Source organism: Ovis canadensis, chromosome 10 (assembly GCF_042477335.2).
Source record: "Ovis canadensis isolate MfBH-ARS-UI-01 breed Bighorn chromosome 10, ARS-UI_OviCan_v2, whole genome shotgun sequence".
Taxonomy (NCBI): Eukaryota; Metazoa; Chordata; class Mammalia; order Artiodactyla; family Bovidae; genus Ovis; species Ovis canadensis.
This window is the reverse complement of record NC_091254.1, coordinates 26,727,508-26,745,585: the sequence shown is the minus strand read 5'-3', so window position 1 is coordinate 26,745,585 and position 18,078 is coordinate 26,727,508. Positions and strand designations below refer to the sequence as shown.

Genomic DNA, 18,078 nt, shown 5'->3' with positions numbered 1-18,078 from the left:
ATACAGCTGTGACTCATTTTGCCACTGGCTTGGTATCCGAGACTATAGGCTGGAAGGGACCTACCTTAGATCATTAAAAACCACTGGATTTCACATATGTTAATGTATTCATCATCATCAACTTTTGAAATTTTCTGATGATTCTTTCTTTGGATGTGGGACTATTTTTATTGTAATTTATTTTAAATGTCACCATTCATATAAAACAGAAACAAGGAAAGCCAAAACAAAATATAGGCAGAAGTATATTCTTACACTGAATCTGGGTCTGGGTCAATAAATGGCGTTGCACCAAAAGGGTCAATATTTGCTAGCAACATTTTGTTGATAATAGAACTTCCAGCAATTGAGGCAGCTAGTCCTGCTCTTAAACCTGGCCAGAAAAAAAAATACAGGATCACACGTTAAGAGAAAAACAGAAAGAGCCAATCCATTGTTGTTAGTTTTCGTCAGAAACATCTTGCTCCCAAAGCATGGAGCAAAATGTCTCCATGCTTTTCAGTGTTTGTTCTCATTAATCAAAACTAAGAATTATGCTATTGGTAAATACAAGGTTTCTGATGCTCCTTTATATGATCTGTTGTCATTAAAAAGTGAAAGAGATAAGGACCTAAATAGGAGTCTCTTCGTGACAGTTTCTTATTTACCATCAATGATTCTGTAATTTCAACAAGTAACCACTGCTTCCTTTTCACTGCTTAGCAAAGAAGGTAGGCAGGCTGTAAGGAATTTACAATAAAGGCCAAATTATCCAGAATGTCACAGTTATCATTTTCACACTCTCAAAGCACAGACAATAATACTCAAGTAAAAATGCTGACATACAAGGGTGAAAGCTCAGTGTTGGTGCCAAGAATAAGTAGTAAAATATTAAACCCAGGTATTTATGGATTTTAGAAGAATACAGTCTTGAACGTAAAAATGAAGCATCTTACCTCTAAATATGCAAAACTTCAAATTTATCTCAACAACTAGTTAGCTTTCTACTAACTAGTTATAATATTCAAAGCTAATGAGTTTTATGATTTACCAAACCGAATGTCAAGGCCAGAAGCACTAAGGAAAAAGGACCCCAGCGAACAGACAGACAAAAAGGAAAGAATAGTGAAATATGTTTTGCAATTGAAAAACACTAGGAAATTAGGAAACAAAGTTCTTTCTTTAGCTAACATTCCTTTCTTCAACAAAGCGCTCCTCTTAGAAATGTTCATTATTTTAGCTACAAAGTTTAGCTGATTATCAAATAATCAAGACTAACTTTATTCTGTCATTTACTCTCATAGTTTTGAATATACAACGGCTATGCCAGTTCCCTTTACGTCTAAATAAGTAAATAAATGAACAAAACCACCATGCTGGTGAGAGAAAAACAGCTTGAAAAGATATAGAGTCATATTTCAGATGCCCCAAAGAAAAGCACAGTATTTTCTAAAATGTTTTAAGGTGAGCCACATGTCCAGTTTCCATCCAGAAGGGTCCAGGTTTGAAGAGAGATAGGACCTCTAAACTTAGAATCCTTTCCAGAACCAAATGTGTCCTGGATTTTTCATTTATACTTTAATATTTTCATTAAGATATAATTCACATACCATATAATTCACCCCTTTAAAGTATATAATTAAGTTTTACATACACAAAGTTGTTCAATGATCATTACTACCTGTTTCAGAACTTTTTATTACCACTGAAAGAAACCCCATATGGGTTTGCAGTTATTTTCCATTCCTTCCAGGGACCCCCGTCTCAGATCCTGGAAACCACTAAACCACGCAAGTTCTCTTCCTCTATAGACTGGACTCTTCTGGACATGCTATGTAAATGGAATCATATAATATGTGCCTTTTGGGGTTGAGCTTCTTTGGCTTGGCATAATGTTTTCAAGGGTAATTATGTTATAGCATATATCAGTGGTTCATCCTTTTTAATGACTGAGTAATATTCCATTGTATGGCACACTTCATTTTGCTTCTCCATTCATCAACTGATGAATATTTGGGTTGTTTCAACTTTTTGACTATAATAAACAATAATAGAGGCTCCAAATATTACTCTTGAATTGTGATACACCTTCAAAAAATCATTTGTAGAAGAGACTGATTTTTAGGGTGTAATCTAGGTTCCAAACTACTCTGGAATGAATTTGGAAAGTTTTCACTAAGGCAAACAAATGGTACTTAAGGAGATCTCTGAGACATTTGCATTTAACTCCCTCTACTTCCATACACATCCTTCAGTTTCCACTAATACTATCCTAAATCCCAAGCCCTTATTGGGGCTGAAACAGATGCCTCAGATATTTCAAAATGATGCACTATTATCAGTCTAAAAATAACTATAGATACTTGTGGCTTAAAACTAAGAGAAAGGCTATAGGGATACTTAAAAGTTGGCTAAATATAAGATCAAATTTACCTTAGAACTTAAATTCTGATTTCTGGGTTCCACTCTAGAGCTACTCAATCAAAATTTCTCAGGTCAGGGGCCAGGAATATGCTTTCTAAGAGTTTCCAGGCAATTCTTTTACACACCACAGTCTAAGGATCTGGACTTCGATTAATAAAAGCACTAAGAACACTCTCTTAAAGGAACACTTTATGAGCACATTTCTATACAGTTCAGGAAGATGAGTACTTATACATTTTCACAGAAATACTTAAAAATACACCATGTTTCACAGTCAGTACTACCTGGGCAAATTATTCTGGTATTGAGCACAGGGAGGTTTTCCTTGCTGGCTGCCACAGGGGCACCAGGGCCAGAGTCAGTTTGGGAACGACCAGCCCGGCCATCTGGAGACCGAAGTGCACCTTTAACTGTGGGCAAAAAGTCCAGATTAAAAACAGATACTGATAAAGTTGTCTTAAAAAACAAGCACATCTCTATACACTTGATGCCATAAAATAATTTCATATATGTTTAATCAGTAGAACTGAAAATATTACCTTGTGTTTACCTTTTTTTAAAAAACCATTTTCTATTCATTTTCTTGGGATTTACCATGTGGAAGGAATGTGTCACAGGTAGCTGTATTGATCTCTCATTTTAAATAGATGATGATCAATAGGATCAGACAATGAACTATCTACCTGTAATGCAGGAGACCAGGGCTTGATCCCTGGGTCGGGAAGATTCCCTGGAGGAGGGCATGGCAACCCACTCCAGTATTCTTGCCTGGAGAATGCCCATGGACAGAGGAGCCTGGTGGGCTACAGTCCATGGGGTCACAAAGAATCGGACATGACTGGGCAACTAACATTTTCACTTTTTACCATAATTAAAGGTCAAAGATACTACTAATCTGAAAGTGAGCAATCCATATTTGAAGAAAGGAAATTTTGACACCTGACAATCTTTGAAAATGGAACATATATATTGTAGTGTATATTACCAATGCAATCCTTTTCTCAAAAATGTTGAGGAAATAATCAAATGTAATTAATGTAATTCCCAGAGGAAAAATGTTATTTTTTCAAATGAAATCAATATACTTTTATGTCTCAATTAACCATTTACTCAAAGAAACCAGTTCTACCATATCCTTATAAAAGCTCATTAAAAAAATTATTCCAAAACAGAATTATTCTCAAAGTAAACAATAAAAAGAGATTTAATTCTACCTAAACTGGCACAATTTAATGGAGATCAAATAGTATCTTTAACTAATTTAGGAGCAGTTGGCAGGTGTTTAAAAGAAACAGTAATCCTCAAACTCAATTTAAAAATACTCTAAAACCTTATTATCTTTACTTTGCCTAAGACTAATTACAAACTAACCATATTAATCTTATACTCTTATCTCTCTGTTCAAAAACTGTCCAGTTGCACTAAGGAAAAGGAACAGAACAGAACTCTTTTTTTTTTTTTTTGGACAGATGGGAGCCCTGGAACTAATTTCTTATAAAAACAACCTTTTGATATTCATCTTTGATAAAAAACCAGACAGTATTCTAGTGACCAAGATTGATGTTTCACTACAGGTAACTAAATTAATGTTTCATGGCTCTTCTTAAATGTAACATATCATTGATCATATTAATGTGTATTTTGCACATCTCAGACATACAAATAATTAAATTATTCAATGATAATATAACAAATGTGCTTCAGAAAGTTAATGATTTAACTTAGAAAACACTCTTCCAGATACTGATGCCCAATAAACTGGAATACTAGGCAAAAATTAAGAACAGATGCTGCACCATAAAGACTTGCATAATCTATGCTTATTTCAATAACAATATCTATGTCATTCTATCTCTATTTTTTTGGTTTTCTTTGCAGACTAATGGAAGCATCAAATTCATGACAGTATAGTAGGATGGCATGGTAGGTGGTTGGAAAACCAAAACCAAAACCAACGAGTGCTGAAAATGCAATCCTCCAAAGAGCCATTCACTACGTCCAGAAGGAGGAGTGTATGAGTACTGGTGTGCTATTACATTATAGAAATATCTGGAAGATGCTGCTCAAAATGGGGCCTTATGTTTTGATGGGGCATCATATGGACCGTTAATGAGAAAAACAAAAGGTTTAAAATGATCACATTAGATTGGTAAAATAATTTACTAGACAGAATCTGGAAAAAGAATATGCAATGTGTGGAAAGAGGACTATGATGCCCTGAAGGCTGTTTTCAGGAAGGGCTGTCCCCTGGAAGAGCAATCTGCAGTATCATGAAATGAAGCCTGTAAAACTGAACCGTGAAGCAGATGTCAGTAGCTCTTTCTCTTAACATGAACGTACAAAATGTTTTTTAATAACGTAACCATGGGTAGAAATTTAAGGAAGAAAATAGAGAGCGCATACACTGACAGAAGAAAAACTTTCTAACAATTAGAGCTGATCATGGCAGCAGGCTCCAAAATCACTGCAGAGGTGACTGCAGCCACGAAATTAAAAGATGCTTGCTCCTTGGAAGGAAAGCTATGACAAACCTAGACAGTGTATTGAATAGTCGAGACATCACTTTGCCAAAAAGGACTGTATGGTCAAAGCTATGGTTTTTCCAGTAGTCACGTATGGATGTGAGAGTTGGACTGTAAAGAAGGCTGACTGCCAAAGAACTGATGTTTTTAAATTATGATGCCAGAGAAGACTCTTGAGAGTCCCTTGGACTGCAAGGAGATCAAACCAGTCCATCCTAAAGGAAATTACCCCTGAATATTCATTGGAAGGACTGATGCTTAAGCTGAAGCTCTAATACTCTGGCCACTTGATGCGAAGAGCTGACTTATGGAAAAGACCTTGATGCTGGGAAAGAATGAAGGCAGGCGGAGAAGAGGCAACAGAAGATGAGCTGGTTGGAAGCCATCACTGAATCAATGGATATGAGTTTGAGCAAACTCTAGGAGATAGTGAAGGATAGGGAAGCCTGGCGTGCTGCAGTTTATGGGGTTGTAAAGAGTCAGGCACGGCTTGAGACTAAACTACAACAATGAGAGTGGGTTGTAATGACAGTGAGTAATCCAAGGCTCAATGACCATTGGTCAAGAGTGTAAAATATGCCTGCACTGGATTATATTCTGCAACGGGCCATTTAAGATCAAAAAGGTCAAAGGTTAAATTAATATAACTGGGTTATGTGCTGGAAAAGGTCTGCTAAGTTGCTTCAATCGTGTTTGACTCTGTGTGACCCCATAGACGGCAGCCCACCAGGCTTCCCCGTCCCTGGGATTTTCCAGGCAAGAACACTGGAGTGGGTTGCCATTTCCTTCTCCAATGCATGAAAGTGAAAAGTGAAGTCGCTCAGTTGTGCCCAACTCGGCGATCCCATGGACTGTGGCCCACCAGGCTCCTCCGTCCATGGGATTTTCCAGGCAAGAGTACTGGAGTGGGTTGCCAGTTCCTTCTCCAGAAAAAGGTCTAAAAAGGTCTAAAATAAGGTCCAAAAAGATGCTGTAAAATACGAAAGAACTGGTTATAGGTCAGACACATGAGGTCTATAATATGGTCCAGTTTCAAAGTTTCTAGGAGTTTTAAATACAATTAAGAACTAGTCTTTCAAAGTTCGTGTAGTTAGTAGCAACCACAGCAGAAGCAGTAGCAGTAATCATCATCGTGACACTGCCAGCAAACATTCCTTCTCAGCACAATGTACCCAGAGCTATTCTAGGCACTTAGATCACTGCAGAGGTGACTGCAGCCATGAGATTAAAAGACGCTTCCTCCTTGGAAGGAAAGCTATGACCAGCCTAGACAGCATATTCAAAAGCAGAGACATTACTTTGCCGACTAAGGTCCATCTAGTCAAGGCTATGGTTTTTCCTGTGGTCATGTATGGATGTGAGAGTTGGACTGTGAAGAAAGCCGAGCACCGAAGAATTGATGCTTTTGAACTGTGGTGTTGGAGAAGACTCTTGAGAGTCCCCTGCACTGCAAGGAGATCCAACCAGTCCATTCTGAAGGAGATCAGCCCTGAGTGTTCTTTGGAGGGAATGATGCTAAAGCTGAAGCTCCAGTACTCTGGCCACCTCATGTGAAGAGTTGACTCATTGGAAAAAACTCTGATGCTGGGAGGGATTGGGGGCAGGAGGAGAAGGGGATGACAGAGGATGAGTTGGCTGGATGGTATCACTGATTCGATGGATGTGAGTCTGAGTGAACTCTGGGAGTTGGTAATGGACAGGGAGGCCTGGAGTGCTGTGATTCATGGGGTCACAAAGAGTCAGACACGACTGAGTTGAATGGGTGTTAACTTATTTAAACATCACAAAAAAGTAGGTATCTTATTACCCCCATTTTACAAATGAGGACATCACAGAGAACTTAAGTAATCTAGCCAAGTTTATATGTGATAAAAGTATAAGCAAAAATTTAATGATTGCCAACAGTTGTGATATAATAGTATTAATTTTCATTTGCATTATGTTAATTATATTCATATTCTTCCTGCCTTCATTAATAGTTCTGCTTGTTTTATATTCTAGTAAATTAATACCTTTTCCCTTATTCAACATGAAAAATTAAAAGTATAAATTCATCTTCAGTTAAAACTAGAAAAGTAGAGAAATAGTTAATAGTCTTTAAGCAACTACATGTTAATTCCCTGGCAAAAATAACTTCAGTAGAGACAGGGTTGTAACTAGATGTCCTATGATTTAAAAACTTAATTTAGCAATAAGCATTATCAACCATCTAGGCTAATCAACAGAGCTCAAGGGACCAAAGAATTATTTAAATGCCACATTTTATGCTTGTGAGGCCTGCAGCTTCCATATTATTCTCAAAGAAATCTGAAAGCTAAAACAAGTTAAAATCTTCAGTTTTGGTAGTTACTCTTCCTAGAGGAAAATTAAGATATTTAGCCATGTTTGGTCCCCAAATTCTTAGTTTATGATGATGATTTCCAGATTAAATGATAAAAAGGGATGCGAGAGTACCTGACAATAGTCTAAACAATGTTACCTTCATTATTTCAGCATGCATGAATACCTAAGCTTTAATTTCTGAAAAACCTCGTTAAAAACAAAAATGCAAATAGTTTATTTCATACTAAGAAGCTGTTCGAAAACAGAAAGCAGAGTTACATTTTATCTAATTCCAAAATAATCTTATCACAATTTTCTTACCAGTTAATGACTCTTTCACATCATCTTCTTTTAACTCATCTTTGGAATCATCTGTTTCTGTGCTATCATAATCGAATGACTGATTAACTAGTTCAGAGGAGTGAACTGGCTGGTCATCCATCACTTTAAGTAGCAAGAGGAGAAATACGTTTGAATGAGCAAAAATAAGATCCATAAATATTAACGTATTCTTACAAAATTGAAATATAAACTCAAAGGAATTTCCCATTCACAAATAAGCACTGATTGGCAGTGAACTCTGGGGTCATGTGATGTCTGTTAAATATTAATACTAGAGACTATAAAAGGAAATATTTTAAAATCTCAAAACTGTATTTTTAGCAGAAGAGAAAAATTTAATCTAAGAACTTCGAGAATGAAAGACAAGTCCAACTATAAGTTACAATTCGTAAAGGGTTTCTGAATATTATTCAAAGTTAAGTTTTAGTCTATTACCTCAAATTCTAAGTAAACATATTACAGGAATGCAGAAAAACTAAAATAGAGGTGGAACTATTATAAAAACTCTTTAAAAAGCAACATAAACATTTAAGAGATAAATGTTAAGAAAATATTTTCAAAGTAGATTATAGGCTTGATTTTCTTTTAAGAATGCAACAGATTCCAGTTAAAAATTTAATTTCAGAAATATGATTTAAAAGTAATTTGTAATTTTATTTTAACATTTTCAGTGTACTTTATCTCTGAAATTCTTTTAACGTGTGTCTAGTCTGACCAATGGGCTTCCCAGTTGGAGCTAGTGGTAAAGAATCTGCCTGCCAATGCAGGAGACTCAAGACTTGTGGGTTTAATCCCTGGCGGAGGGTGGGGGGCAAGATCCCGTGGAGTAGGAAATGGCACCCCACTCCAATATTCTTGCCTGGAAAATTCCATGGGCAGAGAAGCCTGGTGGGCTATAGCCCACGGGGCTGTAAAGTCAGACACGACTGAGCACGCAGTCTGACCAATATGAAAATTCTCTTGTGCTTGCAAGAAGAATGTTGCCAACTTCAGAAGCTGCTTCTGTTAACGTGTACCTTTTCCGGCCTCCTCAATGACTTGCCTCACTGCTTTCTTTAAACTGTTTGCCCGCAGCATTATTTCCCTTGGTTTGACAGCTTTCTGGGAAGAGGGTTTTGTAGTGTCATCCAAGAGATGTTCCTTGCTCTCACACAAGGATTCTTCGCTGGAAGATTCCACAGCATCTTCTTCTACCATGAGAGGGTTGATGCCTGGGAGAACTGGACCTGCCTGGAACTCTGTGTGCAAAGCCTGGAGCAGTTGTTCAAGCTTCTCATTTAGGATGGAACACTAAGAAAACAAAAACATAGTGATGAATCTTCATTTAGTGGAGATGGAAAGTGATAGTTTCAATGAATGGTTTTCAGTTTTTTAGAGGAAAGATGCCTACATTGATGTTGATCATTAATTTTGTTGCTGTTTAGTCCCTAAGTCATGTCCGACTCTTTGTGACCTCATGGACTGTAGCCCACCAGGCTCCTCTGTCCATGGGATTTCCTAGGCAAGAACACTGGAGTGGGTTGCCATTTCCTTCTCCACGAGAGTTTCCTGATCCAGGGATTGAACCCGAGTCTCCTTCATTGGCAGGTGGATTCTTTATCACGGAGCCACCTGGGAAGCTGTTATCACTAACTGGCTATCTATTATAAATTATACTTTAGATACCTATGGACTAAATAACTTTAATTTTTTTTTAAACTGCATAATTATTTTGTAAATTTACTGATTTATACTTCCAGAACTATTTAAACTCCATTGCATGGGTGAAAAATCTTTACACTCCTCCTAAAGTTATTTTTCCTTAAAAGAAAACAAAGAAAGTTTCATGATAAAGTGACACATTACATAAACAATTTACACATTATACAAAATTTGCTATACATTAGACGAAACATGGACTTCCCAGGTGGTGTGAATAGTAAAAAAAAAAAAAGAAAAAACAACCCTGCTTGCCAATGCAGGAGACATAAGGGTTCAACCCCTGGGTTGGGAAGATCCCCTGGCTGCTGCTGCTGCTAAGTCACTTCAGTCGTGTCCGACTCTGTGTGACCCCATAGACAGCAGCCCACCAGGCTCCCCTGTCCCTGGGATTCTCCAGGCAAGAACACTGGAGTGGGTTGCCATTGCCTTCTCCAATGCATGAAAGTGAAAAGTGAAAAGTGACATCGCTCAGTTGTGTCCGACTCTTCGTGACCCCATGGACGCAGCCCACCAGGCTCCTCTGTCCATGGGATTTTCCATGCAGGGGTACTGGAGTGGGGTGCCATTGCCTTCTCCGAGATCCCTTGGAGGAGGGCAAAGAACTCACTCCAGTATTCTTACCTGGAGAATCCCATGGACAGAGGAGCCTGGCAGACTACAGTCCATGGGGTCACAAAGAGTTGGACATGAATGAAGAGGCTTGGCACACACGCATTCACGCAAAACACTGAATAAACATTTCTTAAGTGATCAACTTATGGCACTGTTTGGAGCATCACAAATCGCCAAGTCTGGCTGAGTCTTGTAAACACACTTTGGTTTACAAGCTTTGGTTTTGCAAAGGAGTGTGAGTACTTAAGGGATTATTGGCTCAAAGAAAGAGAAAAGGAATGTGCCCAGGATAGGAAATAATGATGCGAAAGAAAAACAAGTGCTGGGCCCTTGCGTCCTTCTGCTTTTTTGAATCCCTAAGGGTAAGGAAACATTTAGGACTGAAGGTATGGATCACACTGCTTAGTTGCTTCAGTCGTGCCTGACTGTAAGAACCTAAAGACCACAGCCCGCCAGGCTCCTCTGTCCATGGCACTCTCCAGGCAAAATTACCGGGGTGGGGTACCATTTCCTTCTCCAGGGATCTTCCCGACTCCGGGCTTGAACCCACGTCTCTTATGTCTCCTACTGGCAGGCAAGTTCTTTACCACTAGCTCCATCTGGGAAGCCCAAAGCTACTGATGCCGCTGCCTAATGTACCTGTTATCTCCACACAAATATCCAGTCCTCTCTGCCTTTTTTTGATCACAGGCCAGGACAAAGTCACAGCAGAAACAGTCAGGAGAAAAGCGTGTGATGACACAGGGTCTCTGTTTTCTGAAGCTCTCCACAGAGAATAAAAATACGAGAAAGAGGCTGAAAACTTCAGATGTATTATTTCTATTTTCTTTCCCTTCCACTCAATCCAACCACCATCCACAGCTGGGTAAGATCATGCCTTTGCAAAGCCCCAGTGAGCCAAACCGTCTGTAAGAATGCCCTGTTGTTAGCAAATGAAAGCAAAGACAGTGGCTTTCAGGGTTCAGTAAACTGTTCTTATTTTAGCCTAAGACAGCTCACAAAGGGAAAAAAAGTACCTATCATGAAAAAAGGCAAAGCAAGAGGCAGAAACCTGAAAGATGCTGAGGAATATAACATCTGGGGAATCCGAACAACCACGCTGGCAGGGAACTTGGGCGGCCAAGGTTTGCCTGGAAATGGAAAACCATTCCTCCCCGCGCTGGAGCACCAGCTGCCTAGCAATTTCCCCCATATGACCCAACTACTGTGCATTTCTCCTTCAGAATGTCAACCAGTGGGGAAAAGGAGGTGAGTGATCAGATTCAGATTGTTGGTCTTCAGCAATGCAGTTTTCGTACGTACCAATGGGAGGGAGGTCCAAGAGGGATATTTGTAAACCTCTAACTGGTTCACTTCATTGTAAAGCAGAAATTAACACAACATTATAAAGGAATTATACTGCAAAAACATGGGAAAAAATAGCGTATGTTTTAAATCCTCATATCTGATACAAAAGCAATTTTCTCTTGCCTTGAGATGCCTAGGCAGGAAAGCCACTTAATCAATTTAGCTGTAAAACACAGTTTGAGGTTCACATTGTAAAAGACCTTCCCGCCCCGAACGTGTCCCGCTTACTTTACTGGCCACGGCATCGGCTGCAACAGCTTTTTCCAGCGTTTTCTCATGTGCTTTCTCTACTTTGGCAACGAAGTCCTTTACGGTCTCACAAAGTATCCTTTGAGCAAAAGAAATTGTGCAATTCAGGAAACTCAGAAAGCTGCTTTGCTTTGATTTACAAACATATTTAAAAATAAGCGCAATTGAGTAAACTGTGAAAAGATCAGGATCATTGCTTTATAAACCGAAACTTGTATTTGCTGTGTGGCGGGCCCTAGGTCAGTTCAGGACATTCGAAGTGATAAATGGATATATGAATAAGCCTTGCTCTACATAATTGAAATAAGTCTTTTTAGGTTATATCAAGTTTTTCTCAAATATTTAAATGCTTTAAATTCTTGAGAAGAGTAGTTTTAGATCATATTTAAAAAATAAAACATTATCTTCTGCGTCTTACGTATTCTTAAGAAATTGCAGTGTTGAACAAACAAACAAAAAAATTTGTCACTGATGATGTCCCTGTTGCTCTTTATTCATTATATGTGTATCTTGAAAGTATATCTTTCCTGAAGACAAAACAAGTTGTACATTGTGCTGGAAACCAGCCTGCCACTTGAACTGACTTATATTCTCTGTAAATCCAATCTCCTCCCCACCCCCCTTAAGGTAATAATGCAATACCACGCAGACTAATTGAATTTAGGTCTTGTTAGTGTCAGCAATACATGGTTTATCTGTTTGTTTCTTTTAATTACATTTGGTTTCTTTGCAATGAAACAGACTAAAAAGAAAAAAAAATCATCTGAAATAAAAACAAAATTTGTCAAAAGTCTAGAACTGGTGTTGGATTAAAAACTACAACCGACAGAATGGTATGAGCAGCTTTCTGAAGCAGGAGCTTATAAAGTGATTTTTGAAAACAAAAATCAGACTATTTAAAAAATAGCATTTCTCTTTAACATTGATAGAAGTTGAGGAATTTTAAGAAAAAGAAGATTCTACCAGTTATTTTTTTCCATTATACTGACAATTTTCTCTGGTATGTGAGCAACATAAAGTTTTCAGATACTTAAATAACTATGAAATCAAGCCATTCAATAGATATAGGGGACACACACACTCCAAACCTTCACATTTATCATCTAAGAAATAAATTACTCCAAACAGTTCTTGTTTTGTCCTTTGGCAACAATTTCTAGGTGTCACTTGGACAAAAGGTAATACTTCCTAACCTTCAACCTTTTTGACCACCCTTTTAAACTCAAATTTCTACAGAGACTGTAGTTTAGACTTTAGTTTATCATGTGTTTCAAGTCATTTGGTCTTCTTTGTTTTATGTATAATACTTCTATGGAATTTCTTGAAATATTAAGACAGGCTACTATGAAGTTTCTTCTATGGACTTTAGGATTCTGTGTTAGGAGAACACTGGTCACTTAGCTGGAGGAATTTCATGGTTCATTAAATTCCATATTCTAAAAGATAGAGGATATTTATTATAATCCAGAGGAATGGATTCACTTCTTGTTACACCTAAATGGGTAGAGTTTTTAAATAGAAATAAAGTATATACTTAAAAGCAGTATGATTTCAAAGTCACACCAACCAGGAACTTGCAAAATTGGGGAAAAACAGGTTTAAGATGTACTTACCATAGTAACACAAAAAACACTCTCCAACTGATACAATTTCCCCCTTAATACATAAAGATTTCCAGAAAACACGTACAAAAATCAAATGAATGAAAGTGGCACATGGACCTTCAAACAGAGCTAAAAATATTTTAAATTTCTAATTACATATTTAATTAATGTTAGTTATTATTTTAATGAAGCATTTCCAGCACTGTATTTCTTTAGTTTTGCTCTTGCTTCAAGTTGAACAAACATGTGCATTGAATATTCAGTTGAACCTAACAGAAGTCCACAGTTAGCATGCCTGATGGTTCCCACCATCATCTCGATTATGAGATCCATACTTATCAGTAGCAGTACCGTCATTTATCAGTTTTTCACTTATTTTTTATGATAAATGACAATAAAACATGCAAATGCTACAGTAAGAAAAATATGGCAATGGTGCCCAGACAGGATCACATATTGGTAGGCAGGGACCATACTATCAGAACCTGAAAATTTCATTTTTAATCTGATATTAAGAAGTTCAAATCAAAAATTAAAGGTGGTTTACAAGTATCAATGCATAGTATCTTAAAATCCCTAGCTACCTATGTGCTCTGAGGAAAGAGTCTCAACGACTATGTATCATACCTCATCTGTTTAGTGAGAGGGGTTGCCTAAGTTATCTCCAAGATAGTCCCCAAATCTAAAATTCTATGGTTCTAAGACAATGATTCCAATTTTAGTATTTTGTTTCCTGCTAGTGATCCCGTTTTCTGAGAATTTTTGTCCACAGAGCAAACTGCATTTACTTAATAACCGGTTTTTCATTTTTATTAATAAATGACATCTATAATGACTGATTAGTGCTTCTGAATCTCAGAAGATAACTCATGTTGTCTTACTGGACTGACAAAATTTCAAAATCAAAGAAATATTAATGTTGTGTTGATGAACTACATTAGTTAACCTACTTACTAGCTATGCTGAGGAAATACAGCTTTTTCATCAGCATTTTCAACATTTAAAAAGTTAAAAATAGCTTAAGCTACTGAGAATTAGTATCTTATGAAACAAATATAAACATAACAAACAGGAGGTTTATTTCAGAAATGTTCTGCCTCAATACTGAATCCTTCAATAATTAAATGGCACTAACAAGAGAAGGAAATGCTTTATTTTATCTGGGTGGTGGTCAGAAGAATGTGAGTGTGAATGTGTTATTTTTTTCTAAGCACTGAGTTGTACCTTTGTGGTTTGAGCACTTTATTGTGTATGTGTCATGCCTCAATAACACAATTTTTTAAAAGCAGGGAGATATATTATAGATTTTCCACGTTTTAGAGGCATAAAACCTAAAGGCAATCTGTACCTTGTTAGGATTTTGATTTGAATGAATCAATGTTTTAAAAAAAAGAACTTCAAAAAAAAAAAAAAGAACTTCAAGAAAGTTAAAGAAATGGAATATAAGTTGAGTAATTATTATTAATTTTATTAGACTTAAAAAATTATTGGATATACAAACTGAAAGTGGAATAAAATGATTTCCAGGATTTGCTTAGATACACCAGCAAGAGAAAGTGGGGAGTAGATAACAAAATATTGACACAATACGGAAGCTGAGTGATAGGTATGGTAGAAAATCATTATACTAATATCTCAATTTTTTCATATGTCTGTAAAAAGTCTGTAACAAAAATCAAAGTGGGGACCTTCCTTGGCAGTCCAGCAGCTAAGACTCTGCACTTCCATTGCAGTGCATGCAGGTTTGATCCCTGGTTGGGGAACTAAGATTCTGCATGCCACTTGGTGAGGCCAAAAGAAAAAAAAAAAAAACTCAAAAATATACTATACTGGTATAAAAATATACTATATTGGTACTATATTACTGGCATAGTAAAAACATACTATATTGGTAGTATTACTATATTACTGGTACAAAGTTATTGCATATAGTCCCATCTCTTCTCTCTTGAACCTCATTATGGCAAATGCCCCTGAATTTTAATCGGCAGTTGCAAAGGTTGGGCCCCTGGGCAGGTCTGGCCTCCCGGACGAGTGACAAGATGGGACCAGGACAGGAACAGAGTCTGCTTAAAGGCAAGTGAGCCAGTCAGGGAGGAATCCAAAGCTAAGCTAACAGTAGAGGCTAGACAAGGAGCCAGGTCAAGGTCAAAAAAAAAAAAATGTGAAATGCAGTTGGGTAAAACATGAGGTGACAACACCATAATTTAATACAGCACTCTGTACTTCATAAGTTCTATATTTATTTCGATCCTCAAGTTAGTTCCCCTAAGAGTTCCATGGGGGAGGAAGGACAGGCATTCTTTCCATTCTTATACTTGATAAAACAGACATGGGTCACAAAGCCAGCAAATGGCTGAATCTCATCTAGGACCTCAGACTGACACGGCCCAGCACTGTGACTTACGTCAGTGGTTTTCAAGCTGTTTTTCAGAAATATTTCAAGGATTCCACCAAGGCTAGATTGAAATTTCATTTAGAAATATAGACTATAACTTTGAAACTCTTCTCAAATCATTAAGCATGTAAGAGAACAATACTATGTTAGCTTTTAATTTTGAATTCACTACTTTTTGTGCAAGTCTTGGACTATATTCAACGCAGTTTCCAGCTATTTCTGTATTTTATGTTGGTTACATAATTGTAAGGAAATTGTCCTCAATTAATAAATAAAAATGGCATCCTTACAATTACATAACCAACATGAAATACAGGTAACTGGAAACTGCATTGAATATAAACTAAAACTGTCACCTGTAACCTTGTTGCTTATTTTTTCTTGTAAATAACCAAAAACTTAATCCTATCCAGTGTATTAATGTCAACAAAACAGAATTTTAGTTCTTAAATATTGAGATTCTGCATAAAATTTTATTTTTAAAAATGTTATAAGTCAATTATACTCTTAAAGAAATAAAACAAAAAATATATAAAAAGCAAAGGAGGCAGTAACCAAACACATCAAATACACAAAATTCAATATCAAAGCTCTGCTAACATCCTTTAAACTAAGAGAGTGGCCAAATACAATATTTACTTAACTATATTGAAGAATAACTCTGCAACTTTTTATACCTTTAAAAAGGTCCCATTTCAACTTTTCATGTTTTCTAACAATATCCTTTAAAATGTCCTGAAAAGAAGCATTTGACTCATAAGGCCAGAGTGCAGATGCAAATAGCTTCCTTGTAGAAGTAACTTAAGAAATACCTAAGGAAGTAACTTAGTATATGGATTTGGCCCAAGATGAAAAAGGCCATAGGAAGTGTTAAGGCCTGGGACAAAGTTGAGATTTGTACATTTCACCATAAAGCAATACAACTAATTAGAAAACACCCAACCGAGGCATCAAACCCAAAAACCCAGTAGCAGCACTGTCCATCAAAAGAGCTCTGGAGCCCACCAATCTGGACAACCAGTGTGTTCCCTTGACTTACACTGCTCAACTCCTTTCCTACGGCTCGGTCAAATCTCCCCTTCCTGGGGGTTATAGCATCAAAAGCGACTGTCACTACATTTGTACTTTTGTCACAAGCAAATTTGTTTATAATCATTTATCTTGTCTTTCCTTGATTTTTTGCTAATTAAGTATATAACATACTAAATTTTATGTCTTTTTTTCCTCCACCACTTTCCCATCCCTTTTCTTTACTTCCTCTTTCTCACTTCTTTCTGTGTATCAGTAATATTTCCTTGCAAAACCAGAACCCGTTTTTGGGCTCCAAAATCACTGCAGATGGTGACTGCAGCTATGAAATTAAAAGACGCTTACTCCTTGGAAGAAAAGTAATGACCAACCTAGACAGTATATTCAAAAGCAGAAACATTACTTTGCCAACAAAGTCCGTCTAGTCAAGGCTATGGTTTCTCCAGTGGTCATGTGTGGATGTGAGAGTTGGACTGTGAAGAAAGCTGAGTGCCGAAGAATTGATGCTTTTGAACTGTGGTGCTGGAGAAGACTCCTGAGAGTCTCTTGGACTGCAAGGGGATACAACCTGTCCATTCTGAAGGAGATCAGCCCTGGCTGTTCCTTGGAAGGAATGATGCTAAAGCTGAAACTCCAGTACCTTGGCCACCTCATGCGAAGAGTTGACTCATTGGAAAAGACTGATGCTGGGAGGGATTGGGGGCAGGAGGAGAAGGGGACGACAGAGGATGAGATGGCTGGATGGCATCACGGACTCGATGGAAGTGAGTCTGAGTGAACTCTGGGAGTTGGTGCTGGACAGGGAGGCCTGGCGTGCTGCGATTCATGAGGTCGCAAAGAGTCGGACACGACTGAGCGACTGAACTGAACTGAACTGACTAAAGCATGTTTTTACTTTCACTTATTAGTTGAAAATTTGAATGCGTTTCACCCCTTCCGCCAGCTGATTTTCCATTTCTCATGACGGCAGTAGAGGATGCTTCAAACCAAAATCCTAAATCCTACCCCGGCAACATTTGGAATAATAAAATCAGGTAGTTTGGGGGTCCATGTATGGAGTCAACAACTAAAATCTGATCACTTTGAATTCAAATATAATTACAAAATTTAACCATGCTGAGAAATGTCATTTTGAAAAATCTCATTGTTATTTTCCTTTTTCTGATGTAAACGATCCCTAAAGAGTAGTGTTTATGGAAATAATGAATTATAGTGTTTTCCACATCATAATCAATCATAAATGTTTGTTTAAATAAGAAAGATAAAATGCTTTCCTCGCATTTTCGTCGTATAACTATTTCATGACTTGAACGCCACAACTCACTTGGCAGAAGATATGACCACTGCATGTTCATCAGAATTGAGGATTTTTGTAAGATGAGCTGCAACTGAGTCTTCATAAATTGTCATCTGAAAAAGATAAAGAAAACCTACCCTGTATTACTGTTGCTGGCATTCATACAACCCTGTCATTAGTGCTTCAAAAATGGCGTCATCTTGACGCATGTGGCACACGGCAATGGCTATAATGAAATATAAGTGACTTTAA

General features: G+C 37.4%; 1 protein-coding gene across 5 annotated transcripts in view; it reads right to left on the bottom strand.

Moving 5' to 3' along the window:
- Positions 1–18,078, bottom strand: part of DGKH (diacylglycerol kinase eta) — a 202,716-nt gene that overhangs the window by 34,105 nt on the left and 150,533 nt on the right. For all 5 annotated transcript variants that reach the window (XM_069601244.1, XM_069601246.1, XM_069601248.1 and 2 more), the window contains exons 14-19: positions 17,854–17,939; positions 11,478–11,577; positions 8,606–8,879; positions 7,569–7,691; positions 2,688–2,813; positions 256–373 (exon numbers count right to left, since the gene is read on the bottom strand). In XM_069601244.1, coding sequence (XP_069457345.1) covers positions 256–373; positions 2,688–2,813; positions 7,569–7,691; positions 8,606–8,879; positions 11,478–11,577; positions 17,854–17,939 — 827 coding nt within the window. The remainder of the gene's footprint in view (positions 1–255; positions 374–2,687; positions 2,814–7,568; positions 7,692–8,605; positions 8,880–11,477; positions 11,578–17,853; positions 17,940–18,078) is intronic.